The sequence below is a fragment of the Rhagoletis pomonella genome, unplaced genomic scaffold (assembly GCF_013731165.1).
Source record: "Rhagoletis pomonella isolate Grant_MI unplaced genomic scaffold, Rhpom_1.0 Rhpom_scaffold_00003, whole genome shotgun sequence".
Lineage (NCBI taxonomy): Eukaryota > Metazoa > Arthropoda > Insecta > Diptera > Tephritidae > Rhagoletis > Rhagoletis pomonella.
Genome location: NW_023458557.1, coordinates 97,458,560 through 97,477,107, shown reverse-complemented (window position 1 = coordinate 97,477,107; position 18,548 = coordinate 97,458,560). Strand labels below are relative to the sequence as shown.

General features: G+C 33.7%; 1 protein-coding gene across 5 annotated transcripts in view; it reads left to right on the top strand.

Annotated features, from left to right (window-relative positions):
• The window catches only part of LOC118735910 (serine protease inhibitor 42Dd), a 253,616-nt gene continuing 235,068 nt past the window's right edge, over nt 1-18,548 (top strand). For 2 of the 5 annotated variants that reach the window (XM_036465938.1, XM_036465937.1), the window contains exons 1-3: nt 6,045-6,565; nt 12,825-13,930; nt 13,999-14,146. In XM_036465938.1, the coding sequence (XP_036321831.1) occupies nt 12,980-13,930; nt 13,999-14,146 (1,099 nt within the window). In that variant the 5' untranslated portion in view covers nt 6,045-6,565; nt 12,825-12,979. Of the gene's footprint in view, nt 173-6,037; nt 6,566-12,824; nt 13,931-13,998; nt 14,147-17,144; nt 17,499-18,548 lie in introns of those variants that run through there. The other 3 variants (XM_036465936.1, XM_036465935.1, XM_036465934.1) reach the window with 3 other exon arrangements.

Here is an 18,548-nt window from a genome sequence, read left to right as displayed (position 1 = left end):
TCTTTTTCTTTCTTTTTTCTTTCTGTGTTCATTTTGGCATTGTGTCATCAATTCCAACGCAAGCTTTCTTCGAATCATTATTCTGTGCCACCTGCGTGCATTTTCAGAGAGGAATGGTTTGAGCTTATTGGCATTGAATACTAACTACCCCTTGTTGCCAGGACTGAGAGGTGTAAGTAGATCCGAATAATGAATATTATTATTACAAAATTGCTATGAGTAACTCCATCCGATATTAAACAAGTGTACATTAAAATCGTATATAGCTTTAAGAATTTTTGAATCTAATAAATAATTAAAAATGGGACTACGAGTTTAAAGCACACTTTTTTCAGCGAGAAATAGAATTATGTCTAACTGTCGCAAGATCTCAAATTGTTGCGTGCATTTTGGTGCGCCACGCCCATGCTCTGTGTGATTTTCGAGTTTTTTCGCTATTATTTGTGCTAGTGTTACAAGTGTGTATATAAGCGTATTAGGGTGCATCACTCAAAAAATAAAAAAATCGATACTGTCGGAAAAATCTTATCATATTCTAAGTTCTCCACCAAAATATTTCGAAAAAATATTAAGATTTACGTGAGCTAGACTATTTGAAAATTCCTAAAAAAATCCCGTTTTTTTTATACATAAAATTATTTTTTCTAGAAAATCACCTCAGATTATAGAAGAGTTTAAGCTTAAAAGGTTTGCATAAAACTGTTTGAAAATTGTATCGACGGACTCAAAGTAATACGACTTTTGGAGTTGTTTTAAAATCGGTTTAGCTCACGTAAATGTTATATTTTCTCGAAATTTATAGAATATACAGACAAAGTCCAAGGTCAGTATACAATTTGTTCTAATATAATATTTACAATTATTTTCATGAAATATTTTTCTCATAAATTTTTTATGAAAATAAAGTATATTTCATACTTTATAAGATTCACAAAAGTTCAAAAAATTTTCATCAAAATTTCAAACTTTTTACTCAGAATTTCTAGAAAATTTTCGAATATGCAGTTTTATTGGCCATTCAATTTAAGTGTAATAAAATGTAAATGAAACAATTTTTCCATACAACTAATTGAGAATATTATATCAGAACAAGTTGTATACTAATTTTTGACAGCGACTATAAAAAAAAATTATAAGTCCGTCAGAAAAACGGAAATTTTTTTGGAGATGCATCCTAATGCACATACATATCGCTAGCTTAGAGTGAAAAGTTGCTAAGTCCACTTTCTATGAAAACTCATATTTTGATACAGGAGGCTAGAGAAACTAGAAATGCATCGTTTCGAAAAGGGAAAAGGTCCTTGTTCATGTTTTCTCGTTTATATTGAATGAAAGGAAAATTTGCTAAGTCCAAAAAAAAGCTCCGAAAATTCGATAAGGCCAAAATAGTACGAAATCTTTGAATAAAGATCGAATCCCTTTGATTCGTATGGAGTTTTGCTTTGCTTTAAACAGGCAAAATGTTGTATTCAAAGTTTTGCAAAATACTTAAAGAACATGGCTATAAGAACTTTTTTTCCTCTACTGTACAATTTTCAAATAGGGACTTAGCAACTTTTCACTCTAAGCTAGCGATATGTATATACTTACTTATATGTATGTGCATACGTATGTGTGCATGTATGTACATACTTTTTCCATTTTTTTTTGTTTTTATTATTATTGTTGATCTCACTCGATTGATCGTCTCTTATGGCGCCGAGCCGGTGGCTTTTTTTAGTGTTTTTGCTGTTCCACTTCTTTTGTTGATGTTTTTGAAACTATGTGCAGGTATTTGTTATTTTTATTTTGCTACTTTTTCGCACTATGCACGCTTATTTTCCGTTCCATAAAACTAATGGAGCGTATGAGTTTGGATAAATAAATGAGACTTGACAAAATTTGTATGAAGTATTTTTCAAGTTTCTTTCCAAATACTGGTATGGCCATAATTATTTTTAACAATATATTTATCGATTTGTTTTTTTTTTTGATAATTTTAAGCATTTCCTTATAAACATTGTGGTCGGTATGTTATCGATCTTTTTGATGAAAATTTGTTTATTTCCTACGACAGTCGGGTCTACATCGCACGAACGACACAGATCTATGTACATACATACATACATACATACATACATATGTATGTATATTTGGCCAATGACCGTTACTCCAGCTGAGTCTCCAAAAACTATGTAGGGAATTTTTATGCTGTTAAAACAACAACAACATGAAGTTTTATAATTGTGCCATACTTTTGATTGCGTTTCAATGTTTACTCGAAACTTTTTTAATTCAACAAATTTAATAATTTTTTATTAAAACCACAGAAAACCGATCAAGCTATATTGGTAAATTTAGGAATCTAAAAACGAAGACAGAAAATCATCAATATTTTGTAATCTTAAATAAAGAGTTGACATTTTCTAAGCGTCGCTAAAAATTTTCGATTGAACATACATATTTTGCTTTCTTTATTGTGTTATCATTTTTAAAGATTTGTAGTTTTAAAGTTCAATAAAAAAATCTTAATATTAACTAATACTTGAACTTCATTTCTTTGTTCAAAATTATTATTTGAGTTTTATTTTTTCACTATTTATGATCGAAATAAGAAATTTTGCAGGCGCCGCACAGTGTTTCGACTATATGCAAGCAGGTGGAAATAATAGTAAACCTGCACCAATTTCTCTCAAACTTGACATGTGCTCTAGTTTTACTTAGTAATAGGGAATTATGAAATATGGTAAAGATGGAATAATTGCCAGGCCTTCTACTCTCCGATTTCGATGAAATTTAGTTTGTACTCTCTCTTTTATTAGAAAAACCTAAATATAAAATGTGGAGAAGATTGGATCACTATAACGTCCAAAACGCACAAAAAATGTGGGCCTAGTAATTAAATGTGATGGAATTTGGGTAAATTTTTTTTTCCTGTTTTCCACTCTCAGAAAACAAAGGTCATACTATAAAATGACTTAGGTGTAAATACTCTTTTTTTCCCAATGTTTGGTGAGATTTTTTTATTGTTCGAAAAATTGTTCGACATTCGTCTAATTTCACGACCTGAAGGACCGTTACTCAGACTTTTCTTTACTAATAATCTTTAGCATCTACATTTCAAAGTAAATTTTTGGGCAAGAAAATAGGAAAGTAGCAAATAAATGATAAATATCTTCACCAGAATATTCCACGACATTTTAATAATTGATTACAGTTGACAAACTAACTCTTTCTTTAATGGGTTAATCGCCAAAGGCAACTAAACTAATTAGTCTGTATCGCGCCCATTCCCGTATTTTTTTTGGAAATGTATTGTTCGTGAAAAGTTTACTTTTCCCCCTCTAAATCCAACCGGCTTTTTTGTATCAACTGTCATCATGACTTTTTCCACCTGCCTCTGTATAGTCGAAACACTGTGCGACGAAATAAAAACAATGATAAAATAATGTTACATACATATTTACTATATAGTACTTATTAGAAGTTTACTGATTCAAGTGCTTCAAGAACTGTAAGCTCGAGTGTATTGGACATCAACACCTCGGACAAATATGTATATTATGAATTCATTCAAATATTCTTACAAGAACAATATGGTATTTGGAGCGTTTGGCTATAGTGACCCAACTGATCTGTGTCGTTCAATTAGCTCGTGTTGATAGCAATTTTCATCATCCCACATAATTCCAAATGGACAATATCAAATGAAAACCAACTTATAATCATAATAATAGATATTTTGGCGCTTACCCGAAGTCTTTGGCCGAGTTTCTTCTCCAATTTGTGGTGGGCGTCCTGATGCGATGCTGTAACACAAATGGAATAACGTACAATTTTAAGACATCTCCGAAGAGCAAATGATGGTTTTATGAGGAAGTGCGCCATTGCCTGCCGAGGGGCGACCGCTGCTGGAACAACTTTTTCTAATTTAGATGTTCGGAACAGGCATCGAACTCAGGCCCAACGGAGTGCAAGTAACAATTCAGCCCCATCGGCTGCACCACCTAGCTTAGCATTTAATTGAACACTCGACATTTTACAGGAAAAAAACTATTTATGATGTACATATGTACTTGTGTGCATATCTACATAGTGACATACATTTTGCCTCATAATCAGTGTTGCCATTTTAACCGTTTTCCGGCTAGACTTAGCCGGTTGCGATTGCAAACAGCCGGAGAAATTTCGATTTAGCCAGCAGCCGATTTGTTAGCCGTTTTGCAGAAAAAAATAAGCCGTTTTTAGCCGATTTTGCTATTTGCCTTGTTTTCTTAAATTTCAAATATGTATATATGTTTCCATTTTTGACTAAGCGACCCAAAATCTGTTAGAAATGGCTACTTGCCCTTATCGTGGAGAAAATTTTCATGTCAGGCTGGGTTTTATGAAATTGGGCCGATTTCGCTTATTTTTATTTTAAACGAAGAAGTGATTTTCTTCATAAAATATTTATTATAAATGTCATAATTTTGAGTGTGAAGTTTTATTCGCAAACTTAGAAAATAAGAAATTGTTTCACTGTTAAGCCTCTTAAGATTTGATATAGTGCCAACAAACAGAATAAATATTACATGTAGATATTATCCTCCCAGATAGCGCATATTCAATTCTGCCTAAATTACAAAACATCATTTTTGTCCACTCCCAAAGGTTTAAGGTAAGGGAAAAATTGATATTTTCAAGCACTATATAAACATATGTATTTTTTTAAACAAACTTTTTTGCTGAGAACTTATTTAAATTCCAAACACCGAATGCTAACTTGAATTAAGGGAACCAACACTGAAGTGAGTCAAAATGAAAATAAAAGAGCACAAATTTCTATGTAAAGCCAAACTCTCTGGGAATCCTACTAGACATCTGCCGGTCATATGACCAGTCATCTAAATGGGAGATCTGCCGTCTTTTGGCATCATATTTTACATCAGAATTGAAGGGATTTCTGTGTTCTTTTGTGTAACTGTGATTTTGCATCCCTTGTCAACGTATCGTCCCTAGACACGAATAAAGGCGCGAGCTCAAAAGTTGACGGCGAAACAAGACGCATAAAAAAACTTTAGCGTCAAAAACTCTTTAACATACTTCGCCGAAGTTTTTCATAAGCATATTTTTTCGCAAAATTTTTTTACGCGCCTTTTTTCGCCGTCAAAACACTATCGCGCCTTTATTCGTGTGTAGTGACGATATGGCCTCGGTTGATGTTAACTTAAGGCCGTTGTTTCACTGCCTTAAAATTGAAGGGAAATTTTTTACAGCGTTTTTTATGTGTATTGGTTTCTATTTGAGTGTATTGAGAATCGGTCAGTCTGAGAAGGTTTTGTAGGGAAGACAATAGGTTTGTTCGTCGAAAATCCAGCGAGAATTATCACTCAAAATATCAGATAGTAAGAAAAAATGCTCCCAAATTCTCTCTCATGTAGAGAAACTTGCAATTTTCTGTACGAACGCAAATTTGCAAGTTTTTCTGTCAGCTAGTGTCCACGGTTGCATTTCAAACAAAAGAAATCTGTATAGAATTTTTGAAATTCTTTCAGAGGGGCAAAAAACAGGATCTACATGTATATATCTTGTCAGTCCGACTTTCTTCAACATACGTTTGAATTTCTTTGTCGGGTTTACTATATCGACTCTGGTTGAGATTGCCTTCCGATTAAGAATACAGTTTTTTTTTTGTGTCGAGTACCTTTCAAATCATTGGAATTAACTAAATTAATTAAGTAAACAAGTACTAACTTACACTTTTCATTTTAAAATCACTTCAGTTTGTAAATTTTTAAATTTAACGCACTTGTTTATTCAAATTATCGTCGACCAAAAATCCAACCATGCGCCACAATCATATGTTTTTCCTAATTGCAAATTCTTGCTGGCAAAATTTTTTCCGGCTCGAATTTGTAACTTCTCTCCAAGAAATAGTCTTTTTACTCGTGATTTATTTAAATAAAACATGTGAAATTTAGTTGAAACATTTTAGCCATTTATAGCCGGTTTTATTTGCCAATTTAGCCGGTTCGTCCAAAAAGTTCTGGCAACACTGCTCATAATATCTAAAACAAAGCGACACATGTTGCTGGTTGGTATTCGTCCGGCTAATGTGTGAGCAATTGATCGTGCAACCAGACACAGTTAAAGAAGGCCACTCACTCAGATATTCGCTCGCTCTGAGCATAATGCTGCACCATTGGGTCACTTATTTCACATATATCGTATCTCTAGCTACTGCACAAGCGCTATGATCATTCATAATAAAAATAGCAATAGCAGTATTTTATGTGCGCGAAGAGGAAAATACACAGATCGGAGAAAATGTTTTAGAAAAAAATGCGAACAATTTTCAGAAAATTTTAATTTGTGAGTAAGCAGCAGAACTGCAAAATATTTATCGAACGGGCGTGCGCGATCTATTGGATCGATCAGTCGTTAGTGGAACGGTGTCGGTAGCGAAAGTGTTCTGTACTTGTATACGCGGTATCTTTAATGATCATTAAACGATTTTGAAATTGTCAAAAAAAAAAAAAAAAAAAAAAAACAGTGCACCCGTTTAGAGACGCATTTAAACAACAAGTGTGTATTAAAAGCATAGGTATCAGCGAGTTTTTTTTTATTTCTATTTTTTTTTCCAATATGCGTACATATGTATGTTTGTATATATGGTAGGTAGGTGGATTAAGTGCGAACTAACTTGCTACAAAGTGGCATAAATCAGCGTGGGATTAGTTTTAATCGGTGTAATGGAAAGCAGCAGCGCAGAAGCTTTTTTTTGCTTTTGTGCAAAAGAGATCACTTGAAAAAAAAAGAAAATGAAATGTGATGTAATGAATTGTGTGCGCTGTTGTTGTCATTTATGCTGCCCACATATCCAGCATGAAATTGACGAGAACAGAAAAAATAGAAAATATATATCTACATACATATGTACATACTTATGTATGTATATAAGTATAAATTGTATATATCAAACTGATTTGAATTGAATTGAAGTGCGCATTGGCAGTGCAACAAATGAATTTTCAGTGAAGTGCTTTTGCTTTTGACGTATGTAGTAGTTCTTTTGCTGCCAAAAAATTCAGCGTGCTTAAAAATAATTTACTTAAATATGTATGTTTTTATATATGTACGTTAGGGTTATGATTTTTTTATACTTTTTTTAAATTTTGATTTGCCTGTGCTTGCATTTAATGAACTTTTGTCCATATATTACTTTTTTGGCGATATTTTTGTTGGTTCGTGAAAATACCTCCCGCGCACACTATCATTTCATTTACAAGGCTGTTGCAGGGCAAAGCCCCATACCGACCGAAATTCCTTTTTGCCTACCAAGTTTTGATTTAAAAACGATGCGTATCAGCACTAAATCCACGAATCTATTTTACTTTAATAAAACCATAAGACATTTGAGAAGAAAAACATGTTTGAATATTAATTTTCTCCACTTAGAAACTGATAATAAATTCCGATATGCGCGGGAGTCTTTTTGATAATTTTTCAAAATTGTTGTTATTTTTTGAAAATTTATACAAAAGTTCATCGTTTGCCACCACAGGCATTTGAATCTAAAAAAAAAAATCATAACCCTAATGTACGTACATTTGTACGCGCGTTCTTCTGTGCATATCTTGTTGTGGTCATGCAAAATGTATGTATTTTATTATACATAATATCTTTCCGGGCGTAAACAATTAAATTTATTCCGCAAAAGCAACTCAGTATTAAATACAAAAGTGCAGGCATTTATTTTTTGAATTCACTAAAATTTATTAAAATGGAAAGACACATCCGAAAATATACAGTTATGTTCATATAATAATATAAAAATGTGGTGGTGTTCATAAACAAAGAAAGGGAAGAACTGTACGCAGGGAATTTGATCTTTTTATATAATTTTTTTTTTTTTTTTAATTACTGCCTTAACCAGGTTGGTGGCTTTTTGCGACTCGTTAGATTAGGTGGCATGCGTATACCCAATTGGAGCCTAGCAAAAGAACAAAGTTTACATAGACGAAAAAAAAAAATGCTTTTGATGGTAGATTCGAAAGGCACAATACACACAAAATTTGTTAAGTACGGTTTTTCTTATTAAGCACTACAAAATAAGCAAAATATTTTATGCAACTTTGAACTAATTTTTATACCCGAGCGCACTTGTGCACAGGGTATTATATATTTTTTCTCATAACGGTTGTTTGTAACAGCCTAAAGGAATCGAGATAGATATAGACAAATGTATACATAAATGATCAGAATGAAAAGAGCAGTCGATTAAGCCATAGATATCTGTCCGTCTGTCCGTCCGTCTTTCCGTGTACACGATAACTCGGGCAAAAATTGAGATATCAACGAAAACTGGTATATAGGTTGCCCTTGATCCAAGGTAGGTGGCTATAGCTTGCAACATATACATAGGTTGTTCTAATATAACGATATTTTCGAAACTTGAAAAAACTATAATATTTCAGTAAATATTGGATCCAAATTTTTGAATTAAGTACGTGAAGTAGAATTTTGGTGAAAGATAATATTATTTAGAAGGGGCGTAACGGTAATTTTCAGATATACGAAAACTCCGATATTTCAATAACTGAGGACGTCCAAGTTAATACTTACAACAATTTCTTAACGATAAATAAGACTTTTGTAGACATTTGGGTGGTTTAAAGAAAGTCTGAACGAGGATAGATAGTTGATACCTGTGCCGGGTATATAAAATTCGGTTTCGCCCGAACTTATACTTCTTTACTTGTTTTCATATGCCAATTCTCCTAGAAGGTTCGAGTGTGGATGCTTTCTTAAAAGTGCCGCTTTAAATACATTTAGTCGCGGTTTCATTTGTTAAAAAAAAAAACTTAGAAGAACAAAAGGAAGTTGAGAAATCTGTTTTTTTAAGCTAAATTGTTTCCCCGATTGCATCAATTTTTTAATATTTCTCGGATATAGCACGCATTCGATTGCTCTTTTGTGATCAAATGGTCTCTCGAACGAACGAGTACGATTAGTAATTCGTTCATGAATATCATCATAGCGAATTACGATACGAGTTGCTCGTCCACGTCTGCCACGATTTCGACCCCCAGATATAGGCATAATGGTGCAGCCACTTACATATGTACATATCGGCGGCTAAGTGGAAGAGCTACCTATCTTGGTAGCCAGTTCGAAAACGCGCTATATCAGAAAACTTTTCAAGATCGCCTGATTTCAGAGTTTGGTTGAAGAACGCCCTATTTCAGAATTCGTTCCACTCAGCCCTCGATATAGTCGTGTGAAAAATAATAGGGACACGACATTTTGCACAGTTCTGGCTTTTTTCTTTTGTTTGTTTAATGTTCAGTATTTTTTTGTAAAAATACAGCACATGACTAACAAAAACCATTTAGGTCCAAATTTCAAACCTCATAGAAAAATTAACACGTTCGCTACCAAGCGTATTTAAGCAGTGCGTCGTTATAGACCGGGTAGAATTTTATTTATTTTTGTCTAGTTTCGTGGATTTTTGGCTATCATTGGGTATCTCAGAAACTCAAATTCATAATAAAAGTAATTGCTTTACGCCTGACACATATTTGTGACGCTGGTCTATAGAGATATTTTTCGGTATAGACAAGGGTCACATTTATGTGATAGGCTAAACATCAGGTCTTTATCTAACTCAGTTTTATTCAAAAATACAAAGCTTACATAAAATTAACTCTAGGTGAAAACACAGTAGAATTATGGCTTATTTTGAGCATAAAATTCTCTGAAACATGGCTCAATACTTGGCTTTTATGTTCAAACTTATTATGTTCAAACAAACCTAAATATACGTACTTACCGTCCTCCGAGTATTTATTTCACTATGAAGCTAATATTTTCTCTCTTAAAGTCGGCAAAGACTTTCACACGGGCACTGTCAATAAACATAACCTGTAATCCCAAGACCACTTGTCACAAACGTGTGCCAGACCTTCCTATATACCATACTATATCCAACAACCCGCTATCGCAGACGGCGGTGAATGGAGGTATATTTGAATTAAGTTAGACCGGCGTCACACATTTGTGACGTGAAAACCCAGCTGACACATATATGGGACGCGAATGTGTTAAACCAAATTTTACAACAACTAACATTTTGTTACGAGTTTAAAAAACTATTCTAAGTAAGCGATTGTAAAGCCCATTAAATTCTAGCTTCAGAAAGTGCAAGTTTCAGGAACCTATGAAATCGCGTTGATTTTTGATAATTTTTATTTTTTTTTTTACTGGCGTACGTTACCGGTGCAATTCACACTAACAAAAAATTGTTTATAGAGTTTTTATAGTGGAAATTGGCAAAATAAACCTATAATAAACAACAAATTAATCAGAAGTTCATGAAATGTGCAAATTGTTACTGGTTATGCCTCCACATAATTTTATTTTTGATAAGTTTTACATAAACATACCTTTTATGACGGGTTCTATGTATTCGCATTTTGTATAGGCAGATTAATGTTATGCGGATCTTATTTATTCTTATCCTATTAATGTGACTAAAACTGTATAGTTATAATACAAATTTTAATGTATGTACATTAGGGCGGAGTAATTTAATTTCGTGTATGGCATATTCGAATTCTACGTTCGATTCTAAGAAAAAATGTTAAACTAGCTATATACCGAAAATGACGTTGGAGCCCCCAATTTTTAGAAGAAAAATCAGTGTATTATTACACCGTGCGACAGTAAATTGTACACACAAAAAAAATCAATATATTCGCAAAACTATCGACCAAATATGGGTATCAAATTAAAGAAAAAATTCTATAGAATTAAAGCCGGATAAATTTTTTAGTGCGTAAGGACGATTAGGTATTGAAAATGTCCTTTTAAAGTTTTATCTTTTGAAATTTTGCAATGATTATTTTTGAAAAATTTATGTGTTAAGGAATAATACTACTCGACAACATCCTTGAAATTCATCTTTCTAACTTCATTAGCTTAAAGTAATCAAAATAATTAAAAGGGCATTTTCAATACCTATACGTCCTTGCTAACTAAAAAGATTTATTTTATTTTAATCCTCTAGAATTTTCTCTTATATTTAATACCCATATTTTTTATTCTATATTGCGCTGAATTTTTGAAATAATTTTTGGAATTAAGCATATATTTGAAATTACAAAGTCCTTTCAAAAAACATCCTGACGTCAGAGAGAAAAACTAAAAACCCAGTTTTACTATATTTCGCCCACAGTTACTTCGCGTGTTTCGATTTTTTTTTTTTGTTTTTGTCGCACGGTGTAGTTTTTCATTTACAAAAGGTTTTGTTTTTGAGAATTGGGTGGGTTAAACGTCATTTTTGGTATATAGTATGTTCGCCATTTTAGAATAAATCGTAGAATTTGAATTTGCTATACACTTTCTTCGAAAATTTTGCTCCGTACAAAATACTCCGCCCTAATGTACATGTATAAAGAATTTCTTGCATTTGAGTATTAATAAAAATATTTGATACGGTTACACGTAGCAACATTTTCGGCCGGTTTTAAAAATACGACAATACAAATACAAATTTGTTTGAAATGCATACATATGTACATGCATACAGTGGAAAATTAATGGAAGATTTTTAAAATTATTAATACTTCCATTATGTGCCTACTTGCTTTGATGATTTTTTAAGTATTCTTTCGGAATTAGAAATGTGAATTTTAAAAGTATAAACTGCATACACAAAAAATTTCCTGAAAAAAGGGCATTAAAACTGCAACAATTTACATCATAGCTTTTGTTGTTGTGACAGCATAAAATTCCCCAGAACCGCTATAAATATGGGCTTTTGTTTTTGTTTACGCAGACCCAACTGTAGTGGGAACGTGTGCGCACCGCACCCGTGCATTCTCTTTGTAGAAAAAACCCCTTTCTCTTTGTCCAACAGCTGAAAATAATATTTGCCGGTAAACGTTTAACCAATTTCAGGGTACTCGATTTGTATCAGACTACCTGCAGCCCTAAAAACTGTCGCCAACATTTTATTGGCGGATAGATCCGCATTGGCCGTTTTTAGTGTGCACCTGGAGAAGTCTACTACTTTGGCCGGCCTCTGATGTAGTGTGATGAATTCATGTTTTATCCGCCGTTATGGTCACGCTGCAAAACCTCACTCGGGTTGCGTACGAACATCGTCAAGCACCGCTTTGAAGTGGCCATGCGGTTTCAGTTCTGATTGGGTATGAGCAATGGCGTCACGTATCGCGCGAAAAGCTCTTTCATGTCCAGTTACATATTCATAAAAGAATGCCTACAGCCTCAAATACGAGACATAAAATATTCAATGCATAAACAAAAGCATTGCATGTGAAATCTAAAAAAAAAAAAAACACGGAATTTATTGGCATCATTATATGTATGTATGTATGTATATCAATTCCAGCGCTTTTCATGTTAAGTTAAAACTTTGTTTTTGTTCTGTAAAATTTCAAAATTTTTAATTCAAACCCCAATCGCATTATTATGATGTCGAAAAGTGTATTGCAAAACTCTTGCACAATGCTGCTGAAGTGAAAATTTTCTCTAAGAGTTCCAGTGTATCTCGGCAGCTTATCATAGCTGTAAATCATTATTAGCATGAGTAAACAAACAATTAGTCCAGCAGGCTTATTTTCCACGACACCTACATACTTGTTTTCTTTGCGTTCGCTGACAGTTTTGATAAACAGCTGCAATTTTTCCTCATCGCATAACCCACTTTTGTGCATATCTACGTGACCTCGTATACACAAACATACATACATACATATGAACAGACAAGCACAAGTATTTATCTAAACATTCTCCAGCTTTCATTAATTTGTTTGCTAATTTGATGCCGCATTTTGTAGTCTCACAGCTACGCCGCCGCCATCACTGACTGTCTGTGCTGCAGCGCAATTCCAAGTTTTCCGGCACAACGCCAACCACACAACACGAAGAACGCGTACACTGCCGCGCCCACGCGCGCATCAATCAAAACAAAACAAGAGCGAAAGCGAAATAAATGGCCAGTAACAACAGCGCCAGCGCTAGCGCGCGCACAACAAATGGAAACGGCAGCGCCACAATTGTTGAATCAAACTTCGCCAACGAAATGTTGCGCGCCATTGTGGCCGCGCACAGCACTGAGAATGTTATCATATCACCGCTACAGCTGGAGGCATTGTTCACCCTGCTCTATCTCGGCAGTGATGGCAGCACCGCGGAAGAGCTTCAGCGTGTGCTGCAGCTGAAACGTTTCGCGAGCAATGCCAAAATGGCAAACCACTTTGCGACGGAACTACAGCTGAGCACCGATGTTGCCGCTGATACGCACATGCAGATGTGCAACGAATTGTTGCTGCCAGAGCAGCTTGAAATCGGTGATGAATTTTGCAAAATCGCTCAAAAATATTTCCATACAACAGCGGTGCAGCGAGATTTATGTAGCCCACCGAAATTGCGCGCGCAGCTTGACGAGGATTTGGCAAAGGTGGCCGAGGGTTATGCGTGGCGCATCACTGATGCCACGTTGTCCACAGCCGCAACACCTGATGCAGCCTCGGCCATCGTGTTGGCAGCGGTGCATTTTCAGAATAAATGGTTTCTACCATTCAGCGCCTACCGCACTGGCTTGTACGACTTCCATTTAAGTGCAGATGATGCGCCCGCGGCCAATGCCACGTCGGCAACTGCGGCCGTGCCTATGCTCTTCGACGATGATATGTTCGTAAAATTTGCGGAGTTTCGCGAGTTGGACGCGCGTGCCATTGAATTGCCTTACGAGCATGATTACGAGCTGGCCATGTTGGTGCTGTTGCCCAATCGAAGAGATGGCCTGGCGGCACTTGAAAAGCAGCTGCAGTCGGCGGATCTCAATGCGCTGACGGAACGTATGCAAATGGAAAGCGTGCAGGTTCTTTTGCCGAAATTCAGTATTGATTTTGAATGCAGTCTGCGGAGGTACTTGGAACAGGTGAGGTGTTTGTGTGCGAGATTTTTGGGTTAAAATAATGAAAAAAATTTCTGATTTCCTAATTTCAGCTGGGCCTTACAAAGATTTTCTCCAAAGCATCAAATTTTAAAAATATGTTGGCTGAAAACAGCACAGCTTCGCTGACGATTGCGGATATTCTACACAAAGTCTGCATTGAGGTGAACGAGTCAGGAACTGAAGGCGTCAATAGTGTTGGTGAGTGAGAAAAACTTCTTATAAATCATACATAGCATGCACATACGCTCCATTCTAATACTAATTCATTGCATTAACATTCATTGATCAGATTAAATTTGAGAAAAAACAAATTCCAACTCTGAGCGCAGTTCTTAGAGTAAACTCCATACAAAGCTTGCTTAGCGCTTTTAGGCTTTTGGTGCTCTATTCAGCTAAAATTACTGTGAGTCGAATAGAATTATGTTGATGCTTTTGTTGGAATTAGTTTGCCCTTAAAATGCAAACTAAAAGACTATACTCGGCTTTATTTGTGATCACAGTGAACGCTTTCCTCATTTTTGACTTTCTTACAAACAGTTTTATTTACATATATCAGTTTGTTAAAGTTTTCTTAACTAAAGGCGATTTCCAATACGAAAATATCAGGGAGATGACAGTTATAAGTTTTATCGCAAAAATGTTGCTCCATAATAGTTATTAGATGACAAATAAAACAAGGAAATAGTTCGAGATAACAGATATTTTTGACCCCTGCCAAATATTCCATTCACACCTCGATCATAACGCCTAGACAGCTATCAGAAAGAAACATATACATATACATACATACATACATACATAGGTACATTAGACTGCATCACCAAAAAAAGTTGCGGGTTTTCTGCCGGGATTACAAAATGTATGTTGTAATGTCGTCCAACAAAATATTTCGGAAAAATAATAAGATTTACATGAGCTAGACCGATTTGAAAATATCTCCCAAAAATGGAGTTTTTTTTATGAATAAAAATACTTTCTTAAAGAAATTTTTGAAAAAACTCCCCTCGGATGACAAAACAGATTACGCTTAAAAAACATGCATACAAATATTTAATAATCTTTTCAACGGAATCATAATAACGAGATTTTTGATGCTGTTTTTTTGATGCGTTTTTTTCAGCGATTGAATTTACAAAAAACGTGAATAACTGAGCTAAAACTATCTGATTTAGACTTATGGGGTCTCACTAGAAAGGCATTTTCCCATTATTTTTATTTCTGTGCACAAAAAACTCATTGACGTACCAATTTTTTTTTTTTATTCAAATACCAACACATGGAATGACGCTCGTTCATCCTACCTTTCTCTTTCATCCTTTGAATGAGTTTTATTAGCAAAGAAATAAAAAGGGTAAAAAATAAGAGTTCGACCGATTAATCGGCCGATGCCGGTGCTAGTATAGGCCAAAAGAATCGACATCGGCCATTTTTGGCCGATTCTTGACTGAGGTTATGTTATTTAGTTATTTAATAATGTTTTTCTTTGTTATTATAAAAGTTTATAAAAGCATTTGTTCTTGAAACGAATTGAATTCAGGATTTAATCGGCCAAAGCATCGGCCGATTCTTTGCCGATTAAATCCTGAATATAATATAATTTTAAGAACAAATGCTTTTATAAATTTTTATAATAACAAAAGAAAGACATTATTTGATATAACGATTCCGATTCTTTTCGATTTCTTTCGGCCAATTCATCGGTCGGACTCGATGAGAAAATACCTTTCCAATGATACCTCACAAGTCTAAAGTGGAATAGTTTAGGTTCAGTTATTCAAGTTTTTCTTATACCAATCTTTGGAAAAAGTTAAAAAACAGCATCAAAAATCTCATTATTACGATTCCGTTGAACATTTTTTTACCTTCCTTTTATTAGCTCGGGATGTAGCTATGTAATATTGATGTGCCTAAAAGATGCAGCGATTTCTATTCTCAAGTTACATACCTAATGACAGTACGAATGGCAATTATAATAGGAAGGTTTTAATTTTTTTGAACTATAATTTTATTAAATTTTTCTTTAAATATTTTTGTGCAAATTTTTTAAGCTTAAACCGTTTTAAACCGTTTAAAAAAAAGCCGTTTTAAAAAAACTACATATTTGGAGGTCTTTTCAAATCGGTCCAACTCACGTAAATCTTAATATTTTTCCGAAATATTTTGGTGGAAGTCTTAAAATATAATGTATTTTATAATTCCAATGGAAACATAGTACCGATTTTTTTTTTGTATGGGGAGTGATGCAGTCTAATGTACATATGGAATTTTATAACTGACCAGCAAATACTCAGCGTTCTTCACTGCGCCTTAAAAGTATGTTTGTGTTGTTTGAAACAATCTAAGGTAGCTTTTATTTAACTTTCAGCAAAAGCTGGTGCAAATTTTTGCTATATTTTGTTAAAAGAACCCTAAGGTAAAGTCGCCCTTGCCCATATGATTATCATGTGCTAAGAAATAGTTTTTCGCATTTTCTGACACGTATTATTTTGAGTTGTGACTCTTTTGAAGACGGTGTGCGATATGTTGAGTCAAATCGGTTTTTTGTTTGTTTTGCTTTCGTCCACGGCCGAGATAAGAGATTTATAAAGCGTGTTTTTCATTAGTCATGAACGAGCTCTACTTTGCTATTATTCAGCGAGGCGAAAGTAACTTCTATTGGCAAGCGAAATTTTTTGCTTGAACTCAAACTGACAGTCAACTACCCATTCGTTGTAAATAACTTTTTATTTTGCCGCATTTGGCTGCCTTCGGTTCTATTTCTTATTCGAAAAAAAAAACTAATTCCGGGTCGGATTCTGCGACATATGTACATATGTATGTATATACTTACCTGTATGACTATTCTGAATGTATTGTATACTAAGAAAAGGGGAGTTTACTGAAAATCGATCTTTTATAAAACTAGTAATTTTGGAATACCAATTTTTTGTTTGTAAAAGTAAAAAGTATAAAACTTTTAAGCTAACAAAATAGTTATTCTTTAAAATTCGTTAAAAAATCGTTTAGTCAGCCCTGCATACTCATTAATTTGAAGATTTAATACGTAACATCAACGCACCCCATCTTGGCATTTGCACTCACATAGTTTTAATCTCAGCTTAGCTTATCACATCCAGCATATCCAGCGCATTAAACCGCATTTTTGTCTACTACATAAAACTCAATGCTCAACGAGAGTAATTTCCTCTTTTTGCAGTCCACAAACCGATTGTGATTAGCAATTCGATTGATTCCCGCAAGAAATTCTTTCGTGCCGATCATCCCTTCTACTTTGCCATACGAAGTCGGGAAGCTACCTATTTTGTGGGTCATATAACGAAATTTTGAGCACTCTTGACTTTGTTTATTCAATGTTATTTATTTTAATTTAAATGTGTACATATGTATGTATGTCTTCATATCTATAGTGTTTGTTGCTCTAAAAAATACTCATTCATTTAACTAAGCGAAGCGGGTTGCTGTTAAGGTCGCCTGGTGCTGTAAATCCATAGCCAATAAAATGGCAATAAATAAAACAACAATTAGTTTTTTTTTGTAATATTTTTGCTTTTATATAACAAAGAGTCTCGAAAATGTTTATTTAATATTTAGAGTTCAGATTTTACAATTTTAGTTTTAATTTGTTTGTTTAGGTAAATTATTAAACTTTATTTTTTACAAGTAATTTATTCTATAGTTTTATAAACGTTACCTATTTACGTATGTAGCTGCTGCTTCTAAATGGAGCGCTTTGGTACTTTTATGAAAAAAGTGGTAAGTACATACAATACTCGTTTGTATCTTAGTTTAGTTTTATTTTGTTTTATTTTATTTTTTTATTATATTGTATTTTATTTTATTTTATTTATGAAGTTTATGAAAAACGCTAAACAAGTTATTTACACTGCACAGAAATTGCATTCAAATTAACTCTATATATTATTGTTTAAACTTAATTTAATTTCTGTTGAAGAACGAAAACTAACGCTTAATGTATGTTTTGGAATTTCTGAAGAAATTGCATTCAACTTTGTTCCCATAACGGTTGTATTAGCTGCCTGATTTAAACTAGCCTTAAAGAGTAGTAGGTATACAATTTCCAAAAGAAGAGAAAATGACTTTGTCATGCCTGTTTGTCTGTCCGCTTAAACAACTGATGGCTTTCCATCAAATTTACAAAATCACTTTGTTACTAGTCAAAATGTAAATAATGAAATTCTTGGAATTTTACTATTACTAATCAAACGTTTAAATATTTGTAATACAAATGTACCTTGACTCATTATTAACTAGTTTACAGTTTTTTATATATAGTATGTATATATATTTTGGTTTGCAATGAGAAATTTTCCTTAATAACTTATTACAAATTGTTATGCTAACTACACACTATGCTTTGTTGGGTTTTCCAAGTTGTATCACTAAATTGTATGAATTACATTAAATGCATAGCTCAAATGCTTTGATTTTTATTTTATCTCTTTAACACTTTGATGACTAAATACATACATATGTACAGTTTGAATAATGATCGTTATAATTACACGCTATGTAACTAATTATAATTAAGTATGAATTAATTAATGGAATTTGAAAACTCTACGTAAATTCTTTGTTTTTT